At 39.4% G+C, this 24,709-nt stretch overlaps 2 protein-coding genes across 2 annotated transcripts; one reads left to right on the forward strand and one right to left on the reverse strand.

The window, feature by feature from the left end:
• LOC143388354 (olfactory receptor 2H1-like) lies at positions 1 to 960 on the reverse strand. The gene has a single exon (XM_076842172.1). It carries the CDS (start codon positions 958 to 960, stop codon positions 1 to 3), a length of 960 nt encoding a protein of 319 aa, XP_076698287.1.
• Positions 961 to 13,577: 12,617 nt separating this feature from the next.
• Positions 13,578 to 14,513, forward strand: LOC143388353 (olfactory receptor 14C36-like). Its single transcript, XM_076842171.2, has one exon. The coding sequence runs from the start codon at positions 13,578 to 13,580 to the stop codon at positions 14,511 to 14,513; it is 936 nt and encodes a 311-aa protein (XP_076698286.2).
• Positions 14,514 to 24,709: the final 10,196 nt, after the last annotated feature.

The following is a 24,709-nucleotide window of genomic DNA, read 5'->3' on the forward strand; positions in this document are numbered from 1 at the left end:
CTATTTGCTTTTCCTTGGGCTCACCCACTTTCCCAGCTGTCTCAGCCAAGCGTCCTGTACCTCTTGGTTCCTCAGGGTGTAGATGAGAGGGTTCAACAAGGGTGTGACCACAGTGTAGAAGAAGGTGAAAAACTTGCCATTCTTTGAAGCAAAGTTGCTCTTAGGGTCAGTGTACACCATGGCCACTGTCCCATAAAACATGAAGACCATGAGGAGGTGAGAGGAGCAGGTGGAAATGGCTTTCTTCCTTCCTTCCTCTGACTTTATGCTTCTCACAGCCTGAGCTATGCAGCCATAGGAAGCCAGGATCAACCCCACAGGGACCATGGTGAAGATGACAGCTGTGATGATCATCTGCCACTCATTGGCAGTGGTGTCTCCACAGGCAAGGCGCATGAGGACAGGCACCTCACACAGAAAGCCATCCAGGAGGTGATGGGGGCAGAAGGGCAACTGGAAGGTGGTGAAAGATTGGAACAGAGACACTATCAGACCAGACAGCCAGGCTAGGAAAACCAGCTTCCAACAGAGTGGACGGTGCATGAGGACAGTGTAGCGCAGGGGCTGGCAGACAGCAATGTAGCGGTCAAAGGCCATCTCCACCAGCAGCACGCCTTCTGTCGCTCCAACACAGAGGAACACACTCAGCTGGATGACACACCCTGTGTAGGTGATGCTCTTGTCTGCCCCCCACAGGTGGGACAACATCTGGGGCACAGAGGCTGTGGTTAAGCAGAGATCCAAGAAGGAAAGATTGCCAAGAAAGAAGTACATGGGGGTGTGGAGATGGGGGTCCATGCAGGACAGCAGGACGATGCTGGAGTTGCCGAGGATGGTCATGGAGAACAAGAGGATCACAACCCAGAAGAGCATCCTTTCCAGCTGGGGCCACTCAGAGATCCCGAGCAGGACGAAGCCCACAGGGAAGCTCTGGTTGATCCTCCCTGTGGTTTTTGGCATCGGGGCTCGAACATAATGGTAAGCAAAATTTTGTGTATGAAATTTGGAGAAAGACTCTACTGCCATTTATTTGGAGAGGATAATTGGATGCAATGACTTTCTTATAAATGTCTGTTTAAAGGTGGTTTTGCAACACTTCTTGTAACTGTTCTGTAAAATCTGCAGGCCCTGCATTCCCAGATGAAAACCTTACATGGTTACCTTAGAATACTTACACACTCCTTCCAGATTATACACTCAGCCATGCTTATACATGGAATTAAAAGTGGAAAAAGCTTAACTTTCATTTATCTATGTTTTCCTCCAAAAGAAGCAGATATTATTTAGCATTATTTGGTGATATTAATAGAAATGCATGGGCTATAGATTATCCCAGAACCAATAGTCCTGTGCCCCCAGTGTAATCTTCAATACCGTTCTCTGAGTGATTGAAGCAGTACCTGGGCATAGAAGAGATACCAATGTTTAAGGAGTGTAAAGTGGGTTGGGCACCACTTCCTTGGCCTTAAGCAACTTAAATTAAAGAACCAAGCATAGCAACCCCATTACTGTTCTTACCTGATGAATGGCTACAACAACCATTGCCATAGAGGATTCTGTTCCAGAAGAAAGGGGGCGACAGGTTCCTTCCAGAAACAAGTGCTGACATTCCCAGAACTGGTGAAACTGAAATCACTATAACTGCTGTTTGATTCTACCCTATACATGTCCATCATTGTAATCCTCAAAAACCAACTAGGAATAACGTATAAATATCAAGAAATTACCATTCCTGAAAAATAGAGATAGACCGGGTGCAGGGAGCTCAGGTGACTTCAAATCCAGCCTTGGCTATTTCTTGAGGGTTAAGCAACTCAGTGAGTCCCTGTCTCCAAACAAAAAATAAAAAAGAGCTGGGTATGTGGTTCAGTGGTTAAGTGCTCTTGGGTCCAATCCCCAGTACCAAAACAGAGAGAGAGAGAGAGAGAGAGAGAGAGAGAGAGAGAGAGAGAGAGAGAAATTTTTCTACTTGGCAAGGTGGAAAAGGTTTGGCAGAGGCATTGGTTAAATAAACTAACTAGGTCACAGAACTTAGCACCAGAATACTGATTTTTTTTTTTGTCTTCCCAGAAATGTAGAAATCTTCCAAAGAAATCAGGAACGTGAGAGGCAGAGGACATAAAACTTGTGTTAGGTGAAAGGGAATTGTAGTTGTTCATTTGGAATTTAGCCTTTGAATGTGGCCAAATAGTGTAAAATCTTATGGAACATTCTAGAAACCTATCACTGTTCTTCAGTAATTGATTTTCATGAGCCAGGTGCTTTGCTCTGATCGGTGGACATACTGCGAACAAGAGATGAAATTCTTGCTTTGGTGCAGCTCAGAAGTCCATGGAGAAAGTAAGTACATTGATGAACAAATCCCATTTTTTGAAACAATGTGTTCTACAAAAGCAAACAAGGCAGGCTGTCATAACTGCAGATGGTGGTGAAGGGGGCTAGAAGTGGAGATGGCTGCGCCATAAGGACTGGAAGCCAAGCACTGAACAGGGCACAGCCTGAGATCCCAGCAGGGAGGGCAAGGGGGCAGGAGCAGAGGCCGCAGGCCCGCAGCTGAACTTGCCCCTCTCCTGGGGCGCCCACCATGTCTCAGAACTGACCTGCACTGTGTTGTGTTAGGAATTCCCCCTCCTCTGGGTGCCCTATCCCCCGAGTCTCACGTGACCACTTACTTATGCTGACTCTGGCACTCGACTCTGGCACTGGACTAGAGCTTGCAGGTTATGCGCTGGGATTTGACTTTTGAAACGACTCCAACAGGTTCTGGTTCTTCATACAAAAGGAAAAAGTAAGTTGAGGTCAGTGATATTATGTGTTTACTTTTAAAAAAATTGTATTGAATTATATTTGTAAAAGATTATATGCTTTCTTTATAAATGAATTTTGTGAATACTACAAATAAAGATACATTAAAAAGAAGCAATAAAATCAACTGTAATCCCACTGTAACTTCAATAAAATATTTACTATAGAGGTTTGATTTCTTATTTTCATAATACATTTTATTAGGTGTGATGTGTAAATATACATCACTGTTTTTCATAAAGGATGCCAGATATGGATTAGAATCCCAAGTCCAGGAGCATTACAGTTGTACATGCAGCCTCACGTCTTTAAACTCCTTCATATGTGTCAATCCTTGAGTGTGATTCAGAGCTTCATACTACTTGATCTTAGTGCCAGACTTTGTGTAATGATTTTAATCATATTTTGGATGTATTTTCTATTCATGTTTTTCTTATCTAAACACTGAGAAAAATGTTGGTGTAAATAATTCCTCCATTCTTGCCATGAGTGCATTTTTTGTGAGAGCAACCCATCTCTTTCCAAAATCTATAATGACAGAGCTTCCAAGCAGGGATGGGAGATGCCCTCCCCCTGCCCCACGTGCAGGGCTGATTTTTACCTAACTCATCACACCACCAATAAATAACCTCTGTATCTCCTCTCTGTAATTCAGAACTAAGATGGTAAGGCCCTAGTGGGCATGTGATTTACATTTTCATTACAAATCTATTTTGTATTCAGGATCATCTGGGAATTCTTCCTCACTAAAATAAAATATTTATGATTCTATTTAAATTTATGTAGTTTATTTTTCTAAAGTTAATAGTGCTCATTCCCTGATAATAGGAATTAACCTTTGAGCTTATACCTATATTTAAATATGTTTTAGCTTATTTGATATTTTAGCCTTCATGCTTAGCCTTGGATTATTATATAAACAACACAAATCCCCAATTAAAAGCATTTAATATTGTTTACCATCCTTTCTTCTTCTATGTGATTTTTTTTCTTTCTTCATTTTTATTGGTATTTCATTCATTGCCTTTTTTATAGTTTAGGTAAATTTTTACCAAGGCATTTGTGTCCTTGTTTTCTAATATCACTTTCTGCACCTAAAGTTTAAATCAATTGGATTTTGAAATGTTGAAAATGAAATGCAAATGCAATTCCTAACTTATTAAATATTCAGAGTACTTCACTGAGACCCCTCTTTCATCTCACTGAAACAATGGCCATTTTGCACTGGTATTTTCCAAAAGCCACCATTGTCCAGGTTAAGGCCCCAAACTACCTCATCTGCTGAGGGAGAATCTGCCCTGCTCCTGCCTCCCTCTGGAATTGTCAGATTTGGGCTCAAGAACACCTCAGCTGTTACATCAAGTTATCTTTCATAAAGAAACGTGTGCATTTCAATTCTAACTAGGTATAGTTTTACTATGACTGATTGTGATTCTTACAAGCACGTGTAAAGTGAAGAAATGTGTGATAATTAATCACTAGGCTTGCTTGACAGTGATGCTTCACTTAATAATCCTCCACCTCGCTTCACACCTCTCAATATGAGGTGTTTTAAGTTCATTGCTGTGGTGTGGAAATGAAAATGTGCTAAGAGATTTCTGCAACAGTAGTGAAAACAGGTGTGTGTGAGAGTGTGTGTGTGTGTGTGTGTGCGCCTGTGTGTGGGTGTGTGTGTGTGCTGTAGCATGAAAAATCTACAACACAAACATGATATTCTTGAGGTTGATAATTTGTGTGTTTTTAATATATTCTGCTCCACAGTTGCACATAGCTTCAATCCCCTTCAAGTCTGAGACCTGTTATGACTTCTGAGCCTTTTCTAGTTTTATTTATTCTATTGTCATATCTACTTTCTATCTCACAAAATCAGCAGCTTACCAGTGAGGAAGCCAGTCAGCAACAGAGCTGGGCAAAGCAGGGTCCAGACCAGGCATCACCTGCAGACCTACCTGTCTTGAGACTTCTCTCAGCACTGAATATCTCTGTGTTTAAATACAAGGAGGGCACAGACAGTAGCAGTTGGGAAGTAAAAGGGCAACAACTTTTTTTTTCCATAAAGAAAGAAAGTGATTAGAAGAAACTGTCTCTAGGGCATTGTTCCTCACAGTAATTAGTGGCCAGTCCCAAGATGTGGCAAGTTGAAAGAATGAAAATAAAATAAAATGAATTAAATGTTTCCCTTGTCTTCAGTGAATAAATTCCCTACTTCTTCAACTGTTATCACTTGACTGTTTAAATTCATTGCCATGAACACTGATCAATTGGTTTAGTGATTATATCTTCTAAAGGTTGCAAGAGGGCATGGTTTATTACTAATGACATCAGGTTCACTGAGTGCCTGCTGCAACCCATCCTGCAACAGCTGTGAAGACAGAACAGAGACAGGAGAAAGCCAAAAAAGGCCAAACAGCTCTGTTGCCTGTCTGACCTTAATTGCAAGTATTATTCCAAAACTAAAAACAGAGATATTGGACAATTCAAAGAAAAGTTACATCAGACAGAATCACATTTTAATATGAGGGTTGGGATGCTTAATGACAAAGTAGAAGATGAAGACAAAGAGGTTCATCCCAGACAACCTAAGCAGACAATTAAATTTATTTTTAGATATCTTTTGAAACCATTAAAATATATTGACTTCTTGATTTGTTTTGTAGCAATTTTGCTATTACTCTGTAGAGATGATACTTGTTTTGTGTATTTATTTTGTATCCTTATTTCTTCTTGAATTTGTTTATTATTTCTAACAGTTTTTGGTGGAGTTCATCAATTATCCTGGGAATCATCCATAACATAGCAGGTGTAGGAGGTACAAACTCATCTCAAAAAAATATTCTGAATATAGACCTTGATGGCTTGGAATAAAAATATTCTTCTTTTAAGTTTAAGATACTTCAGTGTAGGAAACATCATAATCAAATGTAAAAAAGTTGAAGGAAATGTGAGAAGAAAGTCAACAACAGCATGATTGTGGGAGACCAACCTTGTATGTGACTGAGTCACTTTCTGGCTGAGTGATTGAGGCGTTTGGCAGCAGCCATGCCAGACTGCCCTGCCCTTTGTGGGTTCCAGGGACATTGTCTTGCTACAGCCCCATGGGTGGAGCTATGCTCACCTGTTCCTTTGTAATATAACCCCTTGCCCTGTTTAGGATAGAGTGTTCCATGGAAATGCCTTTGTGTGTCCTCTTATCTTACTGTGCCCTTGGGTGTGGCCTACCAGGTGTCAGTCAACCTGCTGACAGTGGGCATCATGAAGCTAGACTCAGCCCTCTGAAACCTGACCCCTTGCCTCATTTGAATAGCTTCTTCTCAATAAAAGTGCTCAGAGCATTCTCTCTCTCTCTCTCTCTCTCTCTCTCTCTCTCTCTCTCTCTCTCTCTCTCCTTCTAAGGACCCTTAAAGTCAGAGGAGCTGTCACAGTGACCCCAATGAAAAAGGTATTTGTATCTCTTGTGTGGTTATTTTGAACAGCCCAGTTAGCCCAGTTCCCCTGGAGTGACCCATGAGTGTTTTGGTCATGAACAAAACCCAGCAATTGGAGTCCCTGGGTGGACAAAAAGATCTAAGTGCTTAAGCACCTGGGGAAAAAGCCTCACATGATAGAAAATTAGAATCAGAATTGATGATAAAAGTAATTTTCTTTAAAGAAAAATGTAATATTTGGTGATGCTATTGTGAAAGAGAACTCAAATATTATGTATGAGGTATCCAAGGAGAAATATAAAACAAAAATTGAAGCTAACATTGTAAGTCAGCAAACTTGGAGTTTCAAATAAAAGAGAAAAAATAAAATTATGTCAAGAATAACTTAAAATGTAGAAACTGCTGCAGATGTTTAATAATTTGAAAAAGACTACTTAAAATCTTGAGTTAAATAAGACAAAATTCAAAATATTAAAAGAGAAATAATTAATTTGGAAGACAAAAAAATTAAGATAAAATATAATTAATAAATTTGAAAATATAAATGAATAGAAAGAGAAATTCAAACAAAAGTATAATTCAAAATTCTAAACCATATTGCTTGCCTCAGGATACACCAACAGGCCACAGTTTGTGTGCTCACATTAGAATTCTTTGTAGTAAACCATGCCAAACTGAATGAAATTCTTACTGAATCTTGGTTTGGATTTCATTGAGATTTGGGACATTTAGAAGATGTCTATCACTCTTTGGCTTTGGATCCTGCCAGAGGTCCTGGGGCACAAGAACAGCTCCCCTAGGTGCTATGGACATACTGCCACTGGTATTCTTGAGACAGGGTCTTGCTAAGTTGCTCAGGTCCATGCTTAGTTACCCAGGTTTTCCATGAACTTGTGATCCTCCTGCCTCAGCCTCACACTGAAATTACAGGTACGTGCCAACCTGCCCAGCCTTTCCCCCATTTTCAAGTGGAACAGTCTCAGGAACAAGCAGGTAAAGGAAGCTGTGGAAACACAAATGCAAAGAGAGTAGTTCTCAGGGAAATTATAAAGCTGCCTGTCAGCATTTGCCTAACTTTACTGTTAAGATATATGATTAGATGAAGGTCTTCAAATCTGGGCTTTACAAGTTACACTGCCTACCCTGGTATCACTTAATTAAGACCCATGAAAGTTTTAATATAATAATTTTGTGATTTACACTATTATTTCTATTCAACCTTCATAAAATGACATTAGGTTGAACTGTAGAAAAAGAGAAAGCAGTAACATATTTAAGACTTACTCCACATATGAGACTACCTGCTGAGCTATGAAACAGCATCCACATTTTAGCAGTAATACATTTTATCTCAGGCACAAATATAAATAATAAAGACCATTCTGAGTAAAAGGTATTTTTCTCTGTGTCCCTCTGCATGTGAGAGGGTACAAATGTATAAATTCAAAAGGAAACTCTTGGGAGAGCAGCCAGGAGGTCTCTTGAGGACTCAGAAACTTGACACAGAAACCACTGACCATACCTGGGGTGCATGGTGGACATGACTCTGAGCATGCTCAGGGATATGCATGGAGCAGATGGGCTGCTGTTGGCTGCCAGGATCAGTATGGCTCCAGCCTTTGCTGAGAAAACCCTGTTTTCACACTGTGCTTGCTGTAGATTAGAGACTTAATGCATCCCTCTAAAGAAAAAGCCCACAGGACAACTGGATTTGCTCCAGCCCTGAGCACAGGCCTCCCACCTCCACAGAGGCCATTGTGCCTAGGAGGGGCAGGCCCCAAACTCACTTGCCCCTCACTCTGGAGAATGTTTGATGAGTGTTGTGTTCATGAGAAATCTGCAGCTGGCTCTGCCCTGAGCAATGCTGCTGGCCTCTCTGAGGTCCTGAGGATGGGAGGAAAAACAATTCCAATAGTCCAGGGACAGTCCAAGGCCAAGAAGGACAGGATTCCATGGAAGGTCATAGAGCTCCTCTCCCTCCATGGTGAGCACTATGACTCCCGGACCCCTCTGGGGATCCAAGAAGCAGATTCCTCTTCTTCATTATTCTTAACTTTCTTTCCTGATTTCCTAATCATTCCTTCTCATAAATATAAAAACAGAGGAGTCCTTTTTACCTGGGATACCTCACTTGTGGAACACTGCTGATGGATTGAAGAGAAGGTATCTATCTACATCATTCTTTCTCCATTAAACTTCTTTCTAGGCATCTGACTTAGTATTCTTTTATAATGCTTTTTGCATTTTGTACTTTCTTCCTAGACATAGGGAAGGTTATACTAGAAATGATAGATAACCTGTGAAAGCTAGACCGATCATCAGTACACCTGAGATTGTTCTTATTTTAGAAACTACATTGCTCTGATGACCAATGCCAGGTCCTGCTCACTATGTCTCACATGAAATGTCCATAAAGGAGTGGAGGCTGCTGGCCTTGGCCCAGGGTCTGCTGAAGATCATGAATGAGACAAGGAGACGATGCTCACGGGTCATTCTGTGACAATCCTTCATTAGCTTTCCCTCTGTGGCTCATCATAATCAGAGTTCCTTCCCTGTGCTGGGCTCTGGACCTTAGTTTGGTCTGTACCAATACAAGTACAAAAGGTTAAAGATTCCTTTGTAACTTTTGAATTTTCAGGAATGTAGGATCACCCTTTAGCTATACAATGGTGACCAAGTCAAATACTGAATCCTGTTCCTGGACATTTCCCTTCTTTTCATTGTCCATGGGACTCAAAGTCAAATAAGGTGTATAGACATAATAAGTAATGTTGTCTCTACTGCAGATGAAGTCACTTACATTGTATTCTTTTTCTAGCCTCGGAGTCCCCTGGGACCGTACAGTAACATGCCTGCTTATTGGGTCTTTCAATCTCACAGACCTAGTGGCCTAAAGACCAAGGTTGCCATCATTCCTATGGCTATAGATACATGGTCTTTGTTCTCTCTTTTTCTGGATAAACACAGATTTATTTTCTTCCTTATTTTTTCTTTAGGACAGGCACAAGGTTGGGGATGAGTAGTTAAAGACAATATGGAAAATGGCAGCACAATGTGGGGTCAAATGAATGGAGTTCTGCATACAAGGCATATGTTAAGGGCATCTGAGTGGCAAACCATCCCCCATGCAAGGTGTGTGAACGGCAAACCTCTTAACCCATAGGCACAGACCTGGGCATAAGGCATGAGGCCCTGTGTTGCAGTCCCTGTTCTTACTCCAAGGCCTGCTCCTCAATTGGTCACTGCAAAGACAGTTGGCCAAAAATTGTATTGGTGGTGGCATGTAATCTGCTTGGCTACTGCCTGAGTATATATACATGGTAACTGCAAATAAAATCAGACCTGTTTCCTGATTGGTCTCTGGAGGTCTTCAATAGTGACTCCACAGCCACATTCTCCTCTACCCTGTTCTGTGGACCTCCTCACTGGAGAAGAGAGCGACCACAAAGTACAAGAAAAGAAGATTACATAATAATTGCTTTAATCAGAATATAGACTAACATTCTCAATAAAACCTAGCAAAAAAGTCCAGCAACACATCAGATGGATTATAGACCACATTCATGTGTACTTTCTCCCAGGATGCAAAGAAGCCCCTATAGAAGATCACCATCAAATCCCACATTGTGTTAAAAGAGTGAAGGGAAAAACATCTATCAGTGGACATGGATTTTTTAAATTCTGGTGTAAATATATAATGGACTCTTATCCATTGACTTAAAGAAATAAAATAGTGGTAAATGCTACAATGTGGACTAATTTTGAAAACACCAGGAATAGTTAAGACATAAAAGCAACACATATTGAATTATTCTAGTCAAACAAAAAGTCTAGGACATATAAATTAAAAACTGGAGATTATACACAGTGGTTTCCAGTGACTGTAATTAATGATAAGCAGATATAGTGTGTGTAATATATTAGATGGTTCATTTGAAGAAATAGAAATATTTGGTAACAAGATATAGTTGGATGTTGTGCAATTTTGAAATATAGTATATAACACTGAATTGATAACCATAGACTGTTACCAATGTTAACTTTATATCATGTGGATTTCATCTCAAGGATAAGAAATGATGCTGCTGACCTGGAGATACTGTTAGAGGTTTCCCACTTACAGGTGGGTGGGTGAGAGAGAGTTACCCACCACCCTTAATGTTAACTGATCCCTTGTAAACACCCCTCACTCCCACTAAGGGCAGAGACTAAAACTCACAGTGAGCACCATCAGTCTCTCCTCAGTGTTACTTGATTTCCAATAATGACTTAGGGCTATGCTCAGCAGAGGAGTTCCACTGTGATATCCACTGTCCACCCTGGCACATGGCCAGGACCTCTCTCTTGGGCTCAGGAGGGCTGCTGCCTGGTGGTGTGCTCAGGCCTCCTGCTGTCTCTGTAGGCTGAGCTCTGGGCTCCCCGGGGCCCTGCTCCCACTGGCCAGGCATCAGGTTCACATAAAGCAGAGATGACTGAGCTCCCCAAATCCCACATGGTACAGAGCTGGCTGGACTGACCCATCTGGCTGCAGACACAGTGGATGGGAGATGCCAAGGAGAGACAGAGCTCTGCTCCCAGGTCAAAAACGGGCAAAACTCAGGAGTGAGTACTTGGCAATTAGAGTTCAAACTCATCTGAGCCTCATTTTGATGCTGCTCAGCAAATTTTCATCTCATTCATATTGTGAGGTATCCCAGGAAATGCTTGGTTAATTGTGCAAGAATAACAGGCACAGAGAAGTCTTGTAAACAGTGTAGTATTTGCTATATTTTCTACTGCTATATCTATAGAATATAGAATATAAGCTGTCCCCACTTACAAAGGGAAGCACTTGGAGCAGTCTCTCTACATACTTCCGCCGTTAAACATTTTCTAACATTTCCTTATACTTATTTTTTGAACCCTCAAAATATCTGGTCATGGTTTTTTTCTTTTATTTATGTTTTTTGTGTTTTCAAAGGGATTTTCAATAAGAATTTTTCACCCATTAAAGGAGAATGTAGTTCTGAACACTCTAAAAATATGGAGGTCAAACTATAAAAATTAAAGCCTATTTTTTATTTCTCAAAATCTAGGTTCATAAAGTAATAATATTTTGGAGATCTTCAGAATACTCTGAGGACCTATGAAAGTTAGGTGGTGATTCATATATTTACTCTATTACATCCATAGTCTGAAGTTTTCTAGGAGACTCACCCATGAGAAAATTAAGTTAAATTTAGAGAAGTTTTCAAGTTGTAGTTAAACCACATAAGCAAAGAAGGACATAAAATAAGTTGATATAATGCAAAATACTTACTAGAGAAATTACTAAATTCTGTTGCAAAAACAAAAACAGTAAATGGATTAGTATAAAAAAGGTGAAACAAAGAAAATGTCTCAAGTGGTTCTATGTCAGCTTCCAAATCCTAAAAGATAGTTGATTTTCCAACTAATATTTGTCACAAATGGCTGGGGTTGGTCAGCAATCATCCATGAAGTGCCTAGAAGTCAGTATAGAAGTGGGGAAAGCTGTTGGGTTTTTAACATGGAATTATCTCATCACTCATCACATTCTCAATTTGTCATATATATTTACACCTTAGATATTGTATTATTATATTTGTCCTCCAATGGTAACCAATTTATTTTAAAATACCAATATTTTTTATCTTTTCAAATACTCAATGTCTGAAATACCTGTCACCATATTTATGTCCTTAGTAATATTTGTTGGGCGAGTACTGCTTTAAAGACATCCGATTTGCAAGTGCACTTGACCTCACACCACCCTGCACTGTGTGTGCTACAGCACTGCAGACTGGGCAGAGCCTGCTTGGGAGCTTTTCAGCTGTAAATCAGGGGCATAAAGAAAACCAATCTAAATGAGTAGTCTGAACAATGCCACCAGGTGCTAGGTTATTAACCATTGCACAGGAAGTCATGCACTGCTACTGAAAGGTAAAATGATGGATAATACAAGGTCCCAAATCAAGGAATTTGTACCAATGACTTGGGGTGATGAATATATATTGATTGGCTGAAAGGTTGTATACCATGTTGATTTCTAATACTTAACAAAATTGGAAGAAAAATTAGAGATTATGAAGGTTTCAGAGGAAAGATTCCAGTGGAGTCTCCTTTAAAGCCCAATACCTACTAAAGGGAAAAGGAAATTAATACATCACAGTAAAAAAGTCAGCAGTGAACAAGAGGGTCCCTCAGGATGAATGTCAGGTGTGTGTCAGGAGGAACAGATTCCAGGTAGACTGACCGCTTGAACTTCACACTCACCACCAAATTAACAGCAACCTACCTGAATCTGACCACCCCACCTATTGCCCTGGAAGACACACAGACTTCCAGAAGAGCTCAGGCAGAATGAGAAGGAAGGTCTTTTTTCTAAGAACATGTGTGGTTAACCTGGCAAGGCACTGAGGAGGACCATGGTTTTCAGAGGGCTGAAAAGATGAAGATGCAGGTAACTCAGGAGTGAACTGATCTGAACTGCTGAAGAAGTGTTGAAACTATGAGCAAAACCTTCCTTTTAGGGTTTACAGCCAGTTTCAGTTTGTGGGATTGTGATGTGGATAAGAAATCAATATAATAGAAGGTGTCACCAAGACTAAGGCAAATTATGTGTTGGACAAAAGAAGCTTCAACTTCATGGTGCTGAACATGAAATAAAAATAGAACAAGGTAAAGGTAGAAGTTAGGTCAATGTCAGCTGGGCTGGTACCAGGAGGTTGAAAAGACCTAACCCTGATCAGTTGGGAGAGGAAAGAGCCTCAGTGGGGGCTGGGACTGGTCTGGCTGAGGTCCTGTGGCCATAAGACAGCACCATGCATGTTCTGGGGGAGCAGCAGGGAGAGTGGGGGACTGCAGGCAAGTCTAAGTGCAGTCAGGTCACCTCAGTTTTCACAACACTGGACCTGTGAGCCTGGGTGGGAAAGTGAATTCTTGAGACGCTTTCCAAATGAGACCAATTTTTTCGTGTTCATGGAGATATATTCTCCACCATTATGAATAGTTTCCTATATATTAAAAAAGTAGAAAGTAATTATTATATGCATTATTAAGGGTGAATACAATGGCACAATAATGTGGAAATTATATTCATGGAATAAATTAAAGGTAAATACATCTGAGAATATTAAAGAATGCACTGTCAGACAGGTGGTCATGCAGAAGAGGGGAAAACCCCTGGAAATGCTCCACATGGGTGTCTCATTAGGTCAGGAAGGTCTGATGGGGAGCTTAGGACAAGCCCTGTAGGTCACACCCAGACCCTGTTCTTTTTTTCTTCCTTTCTCTTCTCTCTTTATCTTCCCAGACAACCAGAATTTCCAGCAAATGGCCAATGTCACCATGGTAACTGAATTTCTCCTCCTGGGCTCTCCTGATGGCTGGGATCTGAGTTTCCTCTATTTCACAGTATTCCCAATGACCTACCTGGGCACCTTATTAGGAAACCTTCTCATTGTCACTGTCACCACTGCTGACAAGCACCTGCACACACCCATGTACTTCTTCCTCAGGAACCTGTCCATCTTGGACATGTGTTACATTTCTATCACTGTCCCCAATGCCTGTGTCTACTCTCTCACTGGCAACAGGGCCATTTCAGTGGCTGGCTGTGCAACACAGATCTTCTTGGTCATTTTCTGTGCATTTGTTGAACTTCTGTTTCTCTCCATCATGGCCTGGGACCGCTATGTGGCCATCTGCCAGCCCCTGCAGTACCCCCTCATCATGAACCCTCAGATTTGTGTCCGCATGACCTTGGCTTCCCTGCTAAGTGGTCTGCTGTATGCAGGTGTGCACACAGGGAACACATTCCGGCTGTCCTACTGCCAGTCAAACGTGGTCCACCAGTTCTTCTGTGATGTCCCCTCTCTGCTGAGGCTCTCCTGCTCTGACACCACCAGCAACATGGTCCTCCTTCTTGTCTCTGCTGTGGCAGTTGGTGGGGGATCCTTTGGTATAATAATCATGTCATATTTTCACATATTTTCTACTGTGCTGAAATTTCCCACCAGAGCCCCAGGGAAGGCCTTCTCTACCTGGACCCCTCACATCCTCGTGTTTTCCCTATTCCTTAGTTCTGGCTCAGGTGTGTACCTGAGGTCCTCAGCAACCTCTGACACCCTCCAGGACATGGTTCTCTCTGCCTTCTATACAATGGTTCCTCCCTTCCTGAATCCCCTCATCTACAGTCTCAGGAACAAACAGGTAAAGGATGCTGTGGGGAGAGTAATGGGACACAGTTGTTCTCAGGGAAATGATAAAGATGTGTTATCATAATATTACTGAGTGGAGTCAATGAGATTAAGGGATCTTCCTATGTGGGCTTTACAGGTTACACTGCCTACCCTAAAGTCACCTTATTATAAGCTAGGTTATTTCATAAATTCATTTTTTATGATTTAACATATCATTTCCATGGATCCTTCATGAAATGTGTAATTTTATTAATGCATTTAAAATATAAATATAATTCAGTGTGTTTTCTGAAATCATTTGTAAATATATACATTACAGTTTCATTATATATAAACAGTACCTGTTTCAGTTGCTGTCACAGAGGAAAGCTTTACAAATAAAACATGGAGATAACACATAGTCAAATAGTCTGCTCTTGCAGAGAGAAATGGAAAGTGTATTTTAAGCACTGTGATACATAATTGTGTCAGTTTAATATGAAAGTCAAATCCTAAAGAAGATTTTACCAAATACTTAGAGATCATCACAATAATATTTCTCTCCATCTGGAATATGAAAAAGGAAGACACTCTTTGTCCATGAAGTAAACAGAGAGTGATGGTTACCACCCCCTTTGTCCCTCTGTCAAATATGTCCTCTGGGGAAGAGCACCTGCCTTCCTCAGGCACTTTGGCTGCCAGGATTTTAGTATGTCCACGAGTGACCCAGTGTCAGGGAGCTAATTTGGGGGTTGAGTTGAGGTCAGCCTTCTGATCATTCCTCCCCCAATGTTTACTTCTGTAATGTCTATGGGGATGTGTCCTGCCTGAAATGACCAAAGATGGAATGTAAGTGTCTGACCAAAGAGTGTGTCTTCCGTCGACTCCAAAATTCCCCCCAGTTTCCTGGAATTTGGAAAGCAACCCTGTCTCTGTCTTGTGGCTATCTTTATGTTGTTTCTGCTGTTGTTTTCAGCAGGGTTGAACCCAAGGGGCCAGCCCCAGGCCTTTTTCTGTTTAATCACAGAAAACAGGGTCTGGCTAAGTTGTTCAGGTACATTCTAAGTTGCTGAGGCTGGCTTAGAAATTAAAATTCTCATTCCTCAGAATCCTGAGCCACTGGGATTGCAGGTGTACACCCCTGAGCCCACTTATGGCAACACGTCATCTCACACAGATATTCCTCTCCAAACATTTTAGTGTCCTCCCTGGCATATGTTTTGCTAATCATTAATTATAACTGACATAGGCTCAAAGTCAAGTTACCTAGGAATGCTTATATAACAAAATGAGCCAAATTGCTTATGCAATATCACAATCATTATATTAAATTCCAAATTTTAAAAAACAATTTTGTTCACCAGTACACTATTAGGATAAAAGTGGAGAAAAGCATAAGTGTATTTATTACCAAGGAAAATAAAAAATCTTCAATATGTGTGATTAATTATCTAAGGCATTACTTAAAGTCTGCCAACAAGGGAATACTTGTAATAGGAACCAGAGAAATACCCAGCACTGGCTGATGCAGGTAATCTTGATCTGCTGTAATATATCCAACCAGAACACAAGCTCCACCCACACACTGTGTCCAAGAGCTTCTGGTTCTCACTGCTACAATGTTCTCTTCTAGAACAGAAGGACCTTCAGGGAACCCAAGATGAATTCTGCCAACTCCATCTTTACATGCATTTTCTCTGCAACAAAACTAACTGAATCACAACCACCAGTTCTATTGAGAGGTGTCCATTTGATACACACCTTTGGGCATTTAATTATGTTTTATATTGAAAGGCTGATGGTAAAGGAGATGAAAAAAGGAAATATTGATATAAGGATTTCATGATATCTCACATATTACATCAAATAATGCAAAACCCTCTAAGTGTGTGGATGTGGTATAGAAATTCTGCAGAATTTGGCAAAAGCATTTACTTTGGGTACTAGTTGTGAATCCAGGGAACAATTTTTTATAGTAATATTAATTATGTCAAAGATATATTTTGGTAAGCCAGGTTTTCTGAAATATCATGTCTCCCCTTATAAGGACACTATATTTAGGAGTCCTTGGTAGAGCCTTTTTTTGTGTTTCTGTTTGTCAGTGCTTTATAGAATCAAAACTATGGAAGACAAAGACTTAGCACAGCCAATAGTTAGAAATCTTTTGAGAGTTTAGCTACCAAAAAGACACAGTAACTTAATTTAAAGAGTGTTTTAAGGTAGTATCCAAGACTGAGAATATTTTGCCAGAAGCAATAGACTTTTCCAAGTTTTATAAAGGCTTTAGAATGTTTATATCAATACTATAGACATATAGCATTTTAAGAAAGAATTTGTTTATATTAATAAAGTTAGATACCAGATTTGATCAGAATTTTAAAGTGGTCATTTAAAACTAATGCCAAGGAAGGTGTAGTTGTAAAGAGATGGCAGTCCCTTACAGATGGTAAATATTTCACAAAGAGACTAGGAAAGAAACTGAAGGAATGTAAGGAATATGCAAGACCACACACCTTGCAGACTCAAAGATATATAAGGGAAAATTCCCTTGAGAAGTGTCTTAGGGGCACCCTGCTTGCACAGGGGGCCCAGGAAATTATCTTTCCATGCTCATCAAGGAAGATATCAGAGACCACCATGGTAGTAATTCCAGGGACCCAACAATGGTGTGATCTGGCAGTAGGCTTTATCATCATTTGTGTGGTGCTTGCTCTGCAGGAATGCAGGGTGCTCAAGGTAAAAGGTTCTGGAGGCTTCCACCATCATTTCAAAAAAGTGTCTGAGAAGCCAGGCAAACTATAACAGGGCATGAGGTCCTACACGCTGCCCCTAACAGGGTAATAAGTGAAGTTGTGAAGGTGAAGCCAAAGTTGGAATAATACCCAGAAATTAACAGATGCAATACAAAGAACTCTTAGCCAGGAAAAACTGCTATCTGAAAAGATGGTCAAAGCAAAGGAGAGCCCTTGGGCTCTGCAACTGGGAATTTTAAAAAGGCAGGAATTTGCAAGTGAAAAGCCAGCCTCTACCTGAGAGCAAAGCCTGTCCAAGGAAGGGGGCACAACCTTGGAAAGATCTGCAGAGCACTCCTAGGCCAATACCCACCCTGCTGATTTTTTATCTACAAATAACAGGAGAGATCTGCTGTGCCAGGTTTCTGATTCAGTCAGGCTAGGTGGGAACCCCTAGCAACCCCCTAGCAGCCACCAATCAGCATGAGACAGGGAAATACCTAGGATGCCAGATGACCCCCAGTAGTTTATGGTGGGGTGTTGGGAAACCATGTAGTTCAGCACATACTCTGGGCTTGGGGCCTCTCAGTGACACCAGTTGCTGTGTGCACAAGCTAGTTTTCAATAAACACCTCTTTGCTGCTTACATCGATCTTGATCTCTGGTGGTCTTTTGGGGGTCCCGAATTCGAGCATAACATAAGCCCTTTGAATTTGCCTTCAGTTTCAGGTGAGAATGTGGACTTGGAATTTTTGGCAGCACTGTAACTGACCCTTGGAGATGGACTAAGTTGATTTTGTGTTGTGGAATGGACATGAGATTAAAGGACCAGCAGTGAATGTTATGGGTGGAATGTGAGGGTGTTTCACAAAAGTTCCGGAGTTGAGGCAGGAAATTTCAAAGGTCAAATAATGGGTGGTGAGAGCTACAAGCTATTTAGTCTATTCTGGTTTGCATAATGTGACTGTGTAGTAGCTTCAGATATGTGGGAACATTGCTGGAGGAGATGGGACACAGAGTTAGCCCTGGAACTATTCATCTTCCTGCATCACCTTTCCCTTTCCCTGTCTTTGCTTCCATGGAGCCATAAATTGAGCAGCTTTCATCTGCTGTGTCCTTCCCCAATGTGCCTTCACCATGGGCACAAAGCCATGGAATTGGCCAATTATGGAATAAAACTCTGAACCCATGAGCTGAAATATGCTTTGGCTCATCATACGTAGTATTTGTTTATTGTGGGTTTTTTGTTTCTTTGTTTTTTTGTTATGAAGGCATTTTGGTCACCACAATGCAAAGCTGATTGACACAATTATTCAACATCATCATAGAGAATGCAGAATGTGAACCAGAAATATCAAGGATAGCAAAACATATAAGAACCAATAAATCAGTCACATTATGTTAAGAGAAAGAAGAAGGATATGTCCACAAATGGATATGCTGATTAAAATATTTCTGCCATATACATATAATAATGTTACCACTGTTGACAGGTGATGAGTTCTTGCTTCCCCAATGTTGAAGAATAACACCAGAGAAGCACACTGAGGCAAGGTCAGAGTGGAAAGTAGAAGTTTATTAAAGGACAGCATAAAAGTCTTATCCCAGAGGAAGAAGGGGACCCAAGAGATGGAATACGTTGAAGGGAAATGTGCTCCACTTATTATAGTTTTCAGTGATGGAATGTAGGTGGGAAGGCCCCAGGTGGGCCAAAGAAGTGATCTGGGCAGGAAGGACTTCTGTGTCAGCATCTTCAAGTTTGCTGGGGGCTGTTCATTAACACTTCTTTGGCATGGGCTCTGGTCTTGAGCTTTTCCAGGACTTCATTAACATTCCAAGAGTTGTTTAACTTTTCCCAGAATTCATTCTCAACATGGCCTCCATTTTAGATCTTACTCGATATTAGACCTGATTTACCTAACTACACTGACTACCTAACTTTAAATCTGACTTCAAGAACAACAAGTCATTCATCCTAAAGGAATAATCAAATGATACATGCTACGCGGTAAATCAATTTTGAAAATATTAGGCTAAGTTAAACCAGAAAAAAATAGCATATATTGAATGAGTCTATTTATATGAAGTTTCAGAAATATATAAATTCAAAGATACAGTATATACCTAGTATTTTCCATTGACAGCAAGCAGGAATAAGGACAGTGTGTGTAATGGATTCTGTGGGTCATCTGAACTAATAACAGGACTACAGGACAAGATAGTGTCAAAAGTTGTGCAATTGTGAAGTGTGGTAAATAACACTGAATAGTAACTGTGAACTGTTACAAACGTTAATTTTATGTCATGTGGATTTCATCTCAGAGTAAGAGACTTTGCTGCTGAACTTCAGAGAGTGTTAGATGTTTCCCACTTACATGTTGGGGAGTGTGAGAGTTGCCCACCACCCTCAGTGTTAATTGATCCCCATAAACACCCCTAACTCACACTGAGGTGGAGGAGGGCAGAGATGAAAACACAAAGAGAAACATGAGTCTCTCCTCAGTTTTACTCAATTTTCAATAATGACTTAGGGTGATGCCCAGCAGAGGAGTTCCACTGTGTCATCCACTGTCCATGCTGGCATGTGTCCATGTCCTCTCTCCTGGGCTCTGGAGGTGTTGCTGCGTGGTGATGTGCTCAGGCCTCCTGCTGTCGCTGCAGGCTGAGCTCTGGGCTCCCTGGGACCCTGCTCTCACTGGCCAGGCACCAGGTTCACACAAAGCAGAGATGATTGAGGTTCCCACATCACTCATGGCACTGTGCTGGCTGGACAGATCCATGCTGGCTGCAGACACAGTTGATGGGAGACACCAAGGAGAGACATAGTTTGCTCCCATGTAGAGAACTCAGGAGTGAGTATTTGGCAGAGTTCAAATGCATCTGAACCTCATTTTTATTTTGCTCAGCAATTGCAATATCATCCAGAGAATCATCTAGCCCAGGGAATGAATTAAGAGTTAAATCTGTGTTGAATAGCAGGCACAGACAGGTCTTGTAAACATTGTAGTGTCTGCTAGGATTTCAGGTACTTGAGTAGTAATACCTCTCGAGTGTGATGAGTGCACAGTGTTTGCACACGTCATGCTGCCTCTTATGGATTGAAATTCTTCTTTTCAAATTTCTTTTACTTACCAGAAACTTAGAAAATATACAGAATTATCTGCACAGATTAGAGAGGTGACAAAGAAATATATTCTGATTAAGGAAACATGGGGTCAGAATGCCAAATATTTTGCAGGTGACAGGTAGATAGATGAAAATTCATTGATGCAAATGACATACATTCATAATTTTCAGTAGCTGTGGGAAATAAAAACATGCAACATTCTATGCAGTTTTTATTGAAGCTTTTAAAATTCATCAATCTCAACCTTTTTGAATTCATCAATCTCAGCTTTTACTGATCAGTTATGTCCTCCTTTTTAATAATTTTTTTACATTTTATACTAAAGGTATATCAGGTGTGATGAGGATATGTGTCCAGTGGTAAATATATTAAAAAAGAGTGGTGTAGTCTTTGGAAGCACATTGTGAAGGCCAGGATGTGATAAGTGCCTCTCAGCATTCCTCAGTGACTGATCAACAGTGCTAAACCATAATTGCTAATACAAAAAACTATGATTTAGAAAATGATTAATTCCTGTCACTTACAACCCAAGCAATGCTTTGCATTTTTACTTGTAATCTGTTTCCCATATACTTCCTTATTTTAAGCACTATCAAAAGAAATACCCAAAGGGAAAAATCTTTCAGAGGTGGTCATGCAGGAGAGGAGGTGGGCAACCCTGGAAATGCTCTGCATGGAGTCTCAGGAGGTCAGGGGAGGACTTATGGGTGTAGCTGAGGACAAGCCCTGCAGGTCACACCCAGACCCTGGGCTGCAGACCTCCACACCTGCACTGGGAGGTACACTCTGTTCAGAAATAAGTAAACATATCAGAAAACCAAGAGTGACCTTTCTTATATTTCAAAATATAAGAAAACATTTTGGAAATGAATATGTAAAGTAATTGTATTAATTATTCTTTGCTTCCTCTCTATTATCTCCTTATCTTCTCAGGAAAATGAGAATTTTCAGTAAATGGCCAATTTCACCAGGGTAACTGAATTTGTCCTTTTCTGTCCTCCTTATGGTTGGAATCTGAGTTTCCTCTATTTTACAGTATTCCCAATGACATACCTGGGTACCTTGTTAGGAAAACTTCTCATAACCACTCTCACCACTGCTTACCAGAACCTACAAATGCCTATGTAAGGATAGTATAAGGAGTTAAATCAAAGGACACATACAGGAGGTAAAAGATCACTTCAATAAAAACTTAGAGATTGTGAAAAAAGCAAAAATCCTTGAAATGAAGTAATCAATAGACCTAATTATAATCTCAATTGAAAGCATCACCAACAGACTAGACCATTTGGAAGACAGAACCTTGGACAATGAAGACAAAATATATAATCTTGAGTGTAGAGTTGACCATGCAGAGAAGATGGTAAGAAACCATCAACAGGACATCCAGGAATTATGGGATAACATGAAAAGACCAAATGTAAGAGTTATCAGAATAGATGAAGAAGCAGTAATACAAACCAAAGGAATGCACACTCTTTTCAATTATATAGTAGCAGAAATTTTCCCAAACCTAAAGAATGAAATGGAAAATCAAATACAAAAAGCTCACAAGACCCCAAATACACAAAATTACAGCAGATCCTCACCAAGACACATTATAATGAGAATGACTAACACATAGAATAAAGATAAAATCTTAAAGTCCATGAGAGGAAAAAAAAACAAATTATATATAGGGGGAAACCAATTCAAATCTCAACTGATTTCTCAACCCAGACCCTCAAAGCTAAGACATCCTGTAATATAATATATTTCAAGCTCTGAAAATTATTAGGTACCAATCAAGAATTTTATTTCCAACAAAATTTGGGTTTCAGATTTAAAGATGAAATTAAAACCTTCCATGACAAATAAAAATTAAAAGAATTCACAACTAGAAAGCATAAACTATAGAATATTCTCAACAAAATATTCCATGAGGATGAAGTGAAAATAAAAGTGAAAACCAGTAAAGGGAGGATCTACACTAAAGGAATATTTAACCAAAGGAGAAACTAAGTCAAATTAAAAACCAGAAGTAAGTCAAAATGACAGGGAAAACAAATCATCTCAATAATAACCTTGAATCTTAACAGTCTAAACTCAGCAATCAAAAGACATAGAGTGGCAGATTGGATTAAAAAGCAAGAACCAACAATATGCTGTCTTCAAGAGAGTCACCCCATGGGCAAAGACATCCACAGGCTGAAAGTGAAAGGATGGGAAAAACTTATCATCATATGGATTTCAACAAACACCTAGGAGTTTCCATTCTCATCTCAGAAAAAGTAGACTTCAAACCAAAGCTAGTCAGAAGAGACAAAGAAGGATAGTCCATACTTGTCAAGGGAACTTATATTTATAAGTTTTATGTATTCAGAAAGACATAAAACTTATAAATATTTATGCCCCAAACAATGGAGCATCTACATACATCAAACAAACCCTTCTCAATTTCAAGAATCAAATAGACCATAACACAATAACACTGGGTGACCTCTCTCACTATTGGACAGATCTTCCAAACAAAAACTAAATAAAGAAACTATAAAACTATATAATACAATCAATAATTTAGACTTAACAGACATATATAGAATATTCCATCCATCAACAGGCAAATATACTTTCTTCTCAGCAACACATGGCTCCTTCTCTAAAATAGACCATATCTTATGCCACAAAGCAACTCTTAGTAAATACAAAACAACAACAATAAGAATAGCAGAGATAATACCCTAAATTCTATCAGATAACAATGGAATTAAATGAGAAATAAATGAAAAAGTAAAAAATTAAAGTTTCTTTAACAAATGGAGACTAAGTAATACAAAATTGAATGATGAATGGATACTAGAAGAAATCAAGGATGAAATAAAAAATTCTTAGAGGTAAATGAGAACACTGACATAACATAACAAAATCTCTGGGACACTATGAAGGCAGTATTAAGAGAAAATTTATTGCATTGAGCTCATTCATTAAAAGAATAAAAAGTCAACAAATAAATGACCTAACATTACACCTCAAATCCCTAGAAAAATAAGAACTAATCAACACCAAAAGCAAAGGAAGACAGGAAATAATTAAAATTATAGTTGAAATCAATGAAATCGAAACAAAAGAAACAATTGAAAAATTGACAAAACAAAAAGTTGGTGGTTCCTTGAAAAAAAAATAGATAAAACCCTAGCCATGCTAATGAAGAGAAAAGGAGAGAAAATTCAAATTACTAAAATACAAGATGAAGAAGGAAATATCACAACAGACATGTCTGAAATACAGAAGAGAATTAGAAACTATTTTGAAAATTTATAATCCAATAAAATATAAAATATAGAAGAAATTAACAAATTTCTAGAGACATATGACCTACCCAAACTGAAGGAGGAGGTCACACACAATATAAAGAGATCAGTTTCAAGTAATGAAATAGAAAATGTCATCAAAAACCTACCAACTTAGAAAAGCCCAGGACTAGAGAGATTCTTAGCTGAATTCTACAAGACCTTCAAAGAAGAATTAATACCAATACTCCTCAAATTATTTTATGAAATAGAAATAGAGGGAACACTTCCAAACTCATTCTATGAGGCCAATATCACCCTGATTCCAAAATCAGACAAAAACACACCAAGGAAAGAAAACTTTAGAACAATATCTCTAATAACATATATGTAAAAATTCTCAATAAAATTCTGGCAAATCAAATAAAAAATATATTAAAAAGATAGTGCACCATGATGAAATGGGGTTCGTCCCAGGAATACAAAATTGGTTCAACATTTGGGAATCAATAAATGTAATCCATCACATCAATATGATCATCTCAATAGATGTAGAAAAAGAATTTGATAAACGATAGCACCCCTTCATGTTCAAAACTCAAGAGATTTCTAACTATTGCCTGTGCTAAGTCTTTGTCTTCCATAGTTTTGATTCTATAAAACAGTGACAAACAGAAACACACACACAAAAAGGCTCTACCAAGGACTCCTAAATATAGTGTCCTTATAAGGGGAGACCTGATATTTCAGAAAATCTGGCTAACCAAAATATAACTTTGACATAATTAATATTACTATAAAACATTGTTTCCTGGATTCACAACTAGTACCCAAAGTAAATGCTTTTGCCAAATTCTGCAGAATTTCCATACCACATCCACACACTTAGAGGGTTTTGCATTATTTGATGTAATATGTGAGATATCATGGTATCCTTATATCAATATTTCCTTTTTTCGTCTCCTTTACCATCAGCCTTTCAATATAAAACATAATTAAATGTCTAAAAGTGTGTTTCAAATGGACAACTCTCAATAGGACTGGTGGTTGCAATTCAATATCTTTCCAATTTTATCCATTAAATTTAAACTTCATTTACATGGCCACCTCAACTCATGAAAAACTCATGAATTAAGATTCAGTAAGCTTTTGTTGTAGAGGAAATGTGTGT

This window comes from Callospermophilus lateralis, unplaced genomic scaffold (assembly GCF_048772815.1).
Source record: "Callospermophilus lateralis isolate mCalLat2 unplaced genomic scaffold, mCalLat2.hap1 Scaffold_1105, whole genome shotgun sequence".
Taxonomy (NCBI): domain Eukaryota; kingdom Metazoa; phylum Chordata; class Mammalia; order Rodentia; family Sciuridae; genus Callospermophilus; species Callospermophilus lateralis.

Bases quoted from the DNA above. Each gene is read 5' to 3' on its own strand.
- LOC143388354 (XM_076842172.1), bottom strand. From the start codon at position 960: ATGCCAAAAACCACAGGGAGGATCAACCAGAGCTTCCCTGTGGGCTTC.
- LOC143388353 (XM_076842171.2), top strand. From the start codon at position 13,578: ATGGTAACTGAATTTCTCCTCCTGGGCTCTCCTGATGGCTGGGATCTG.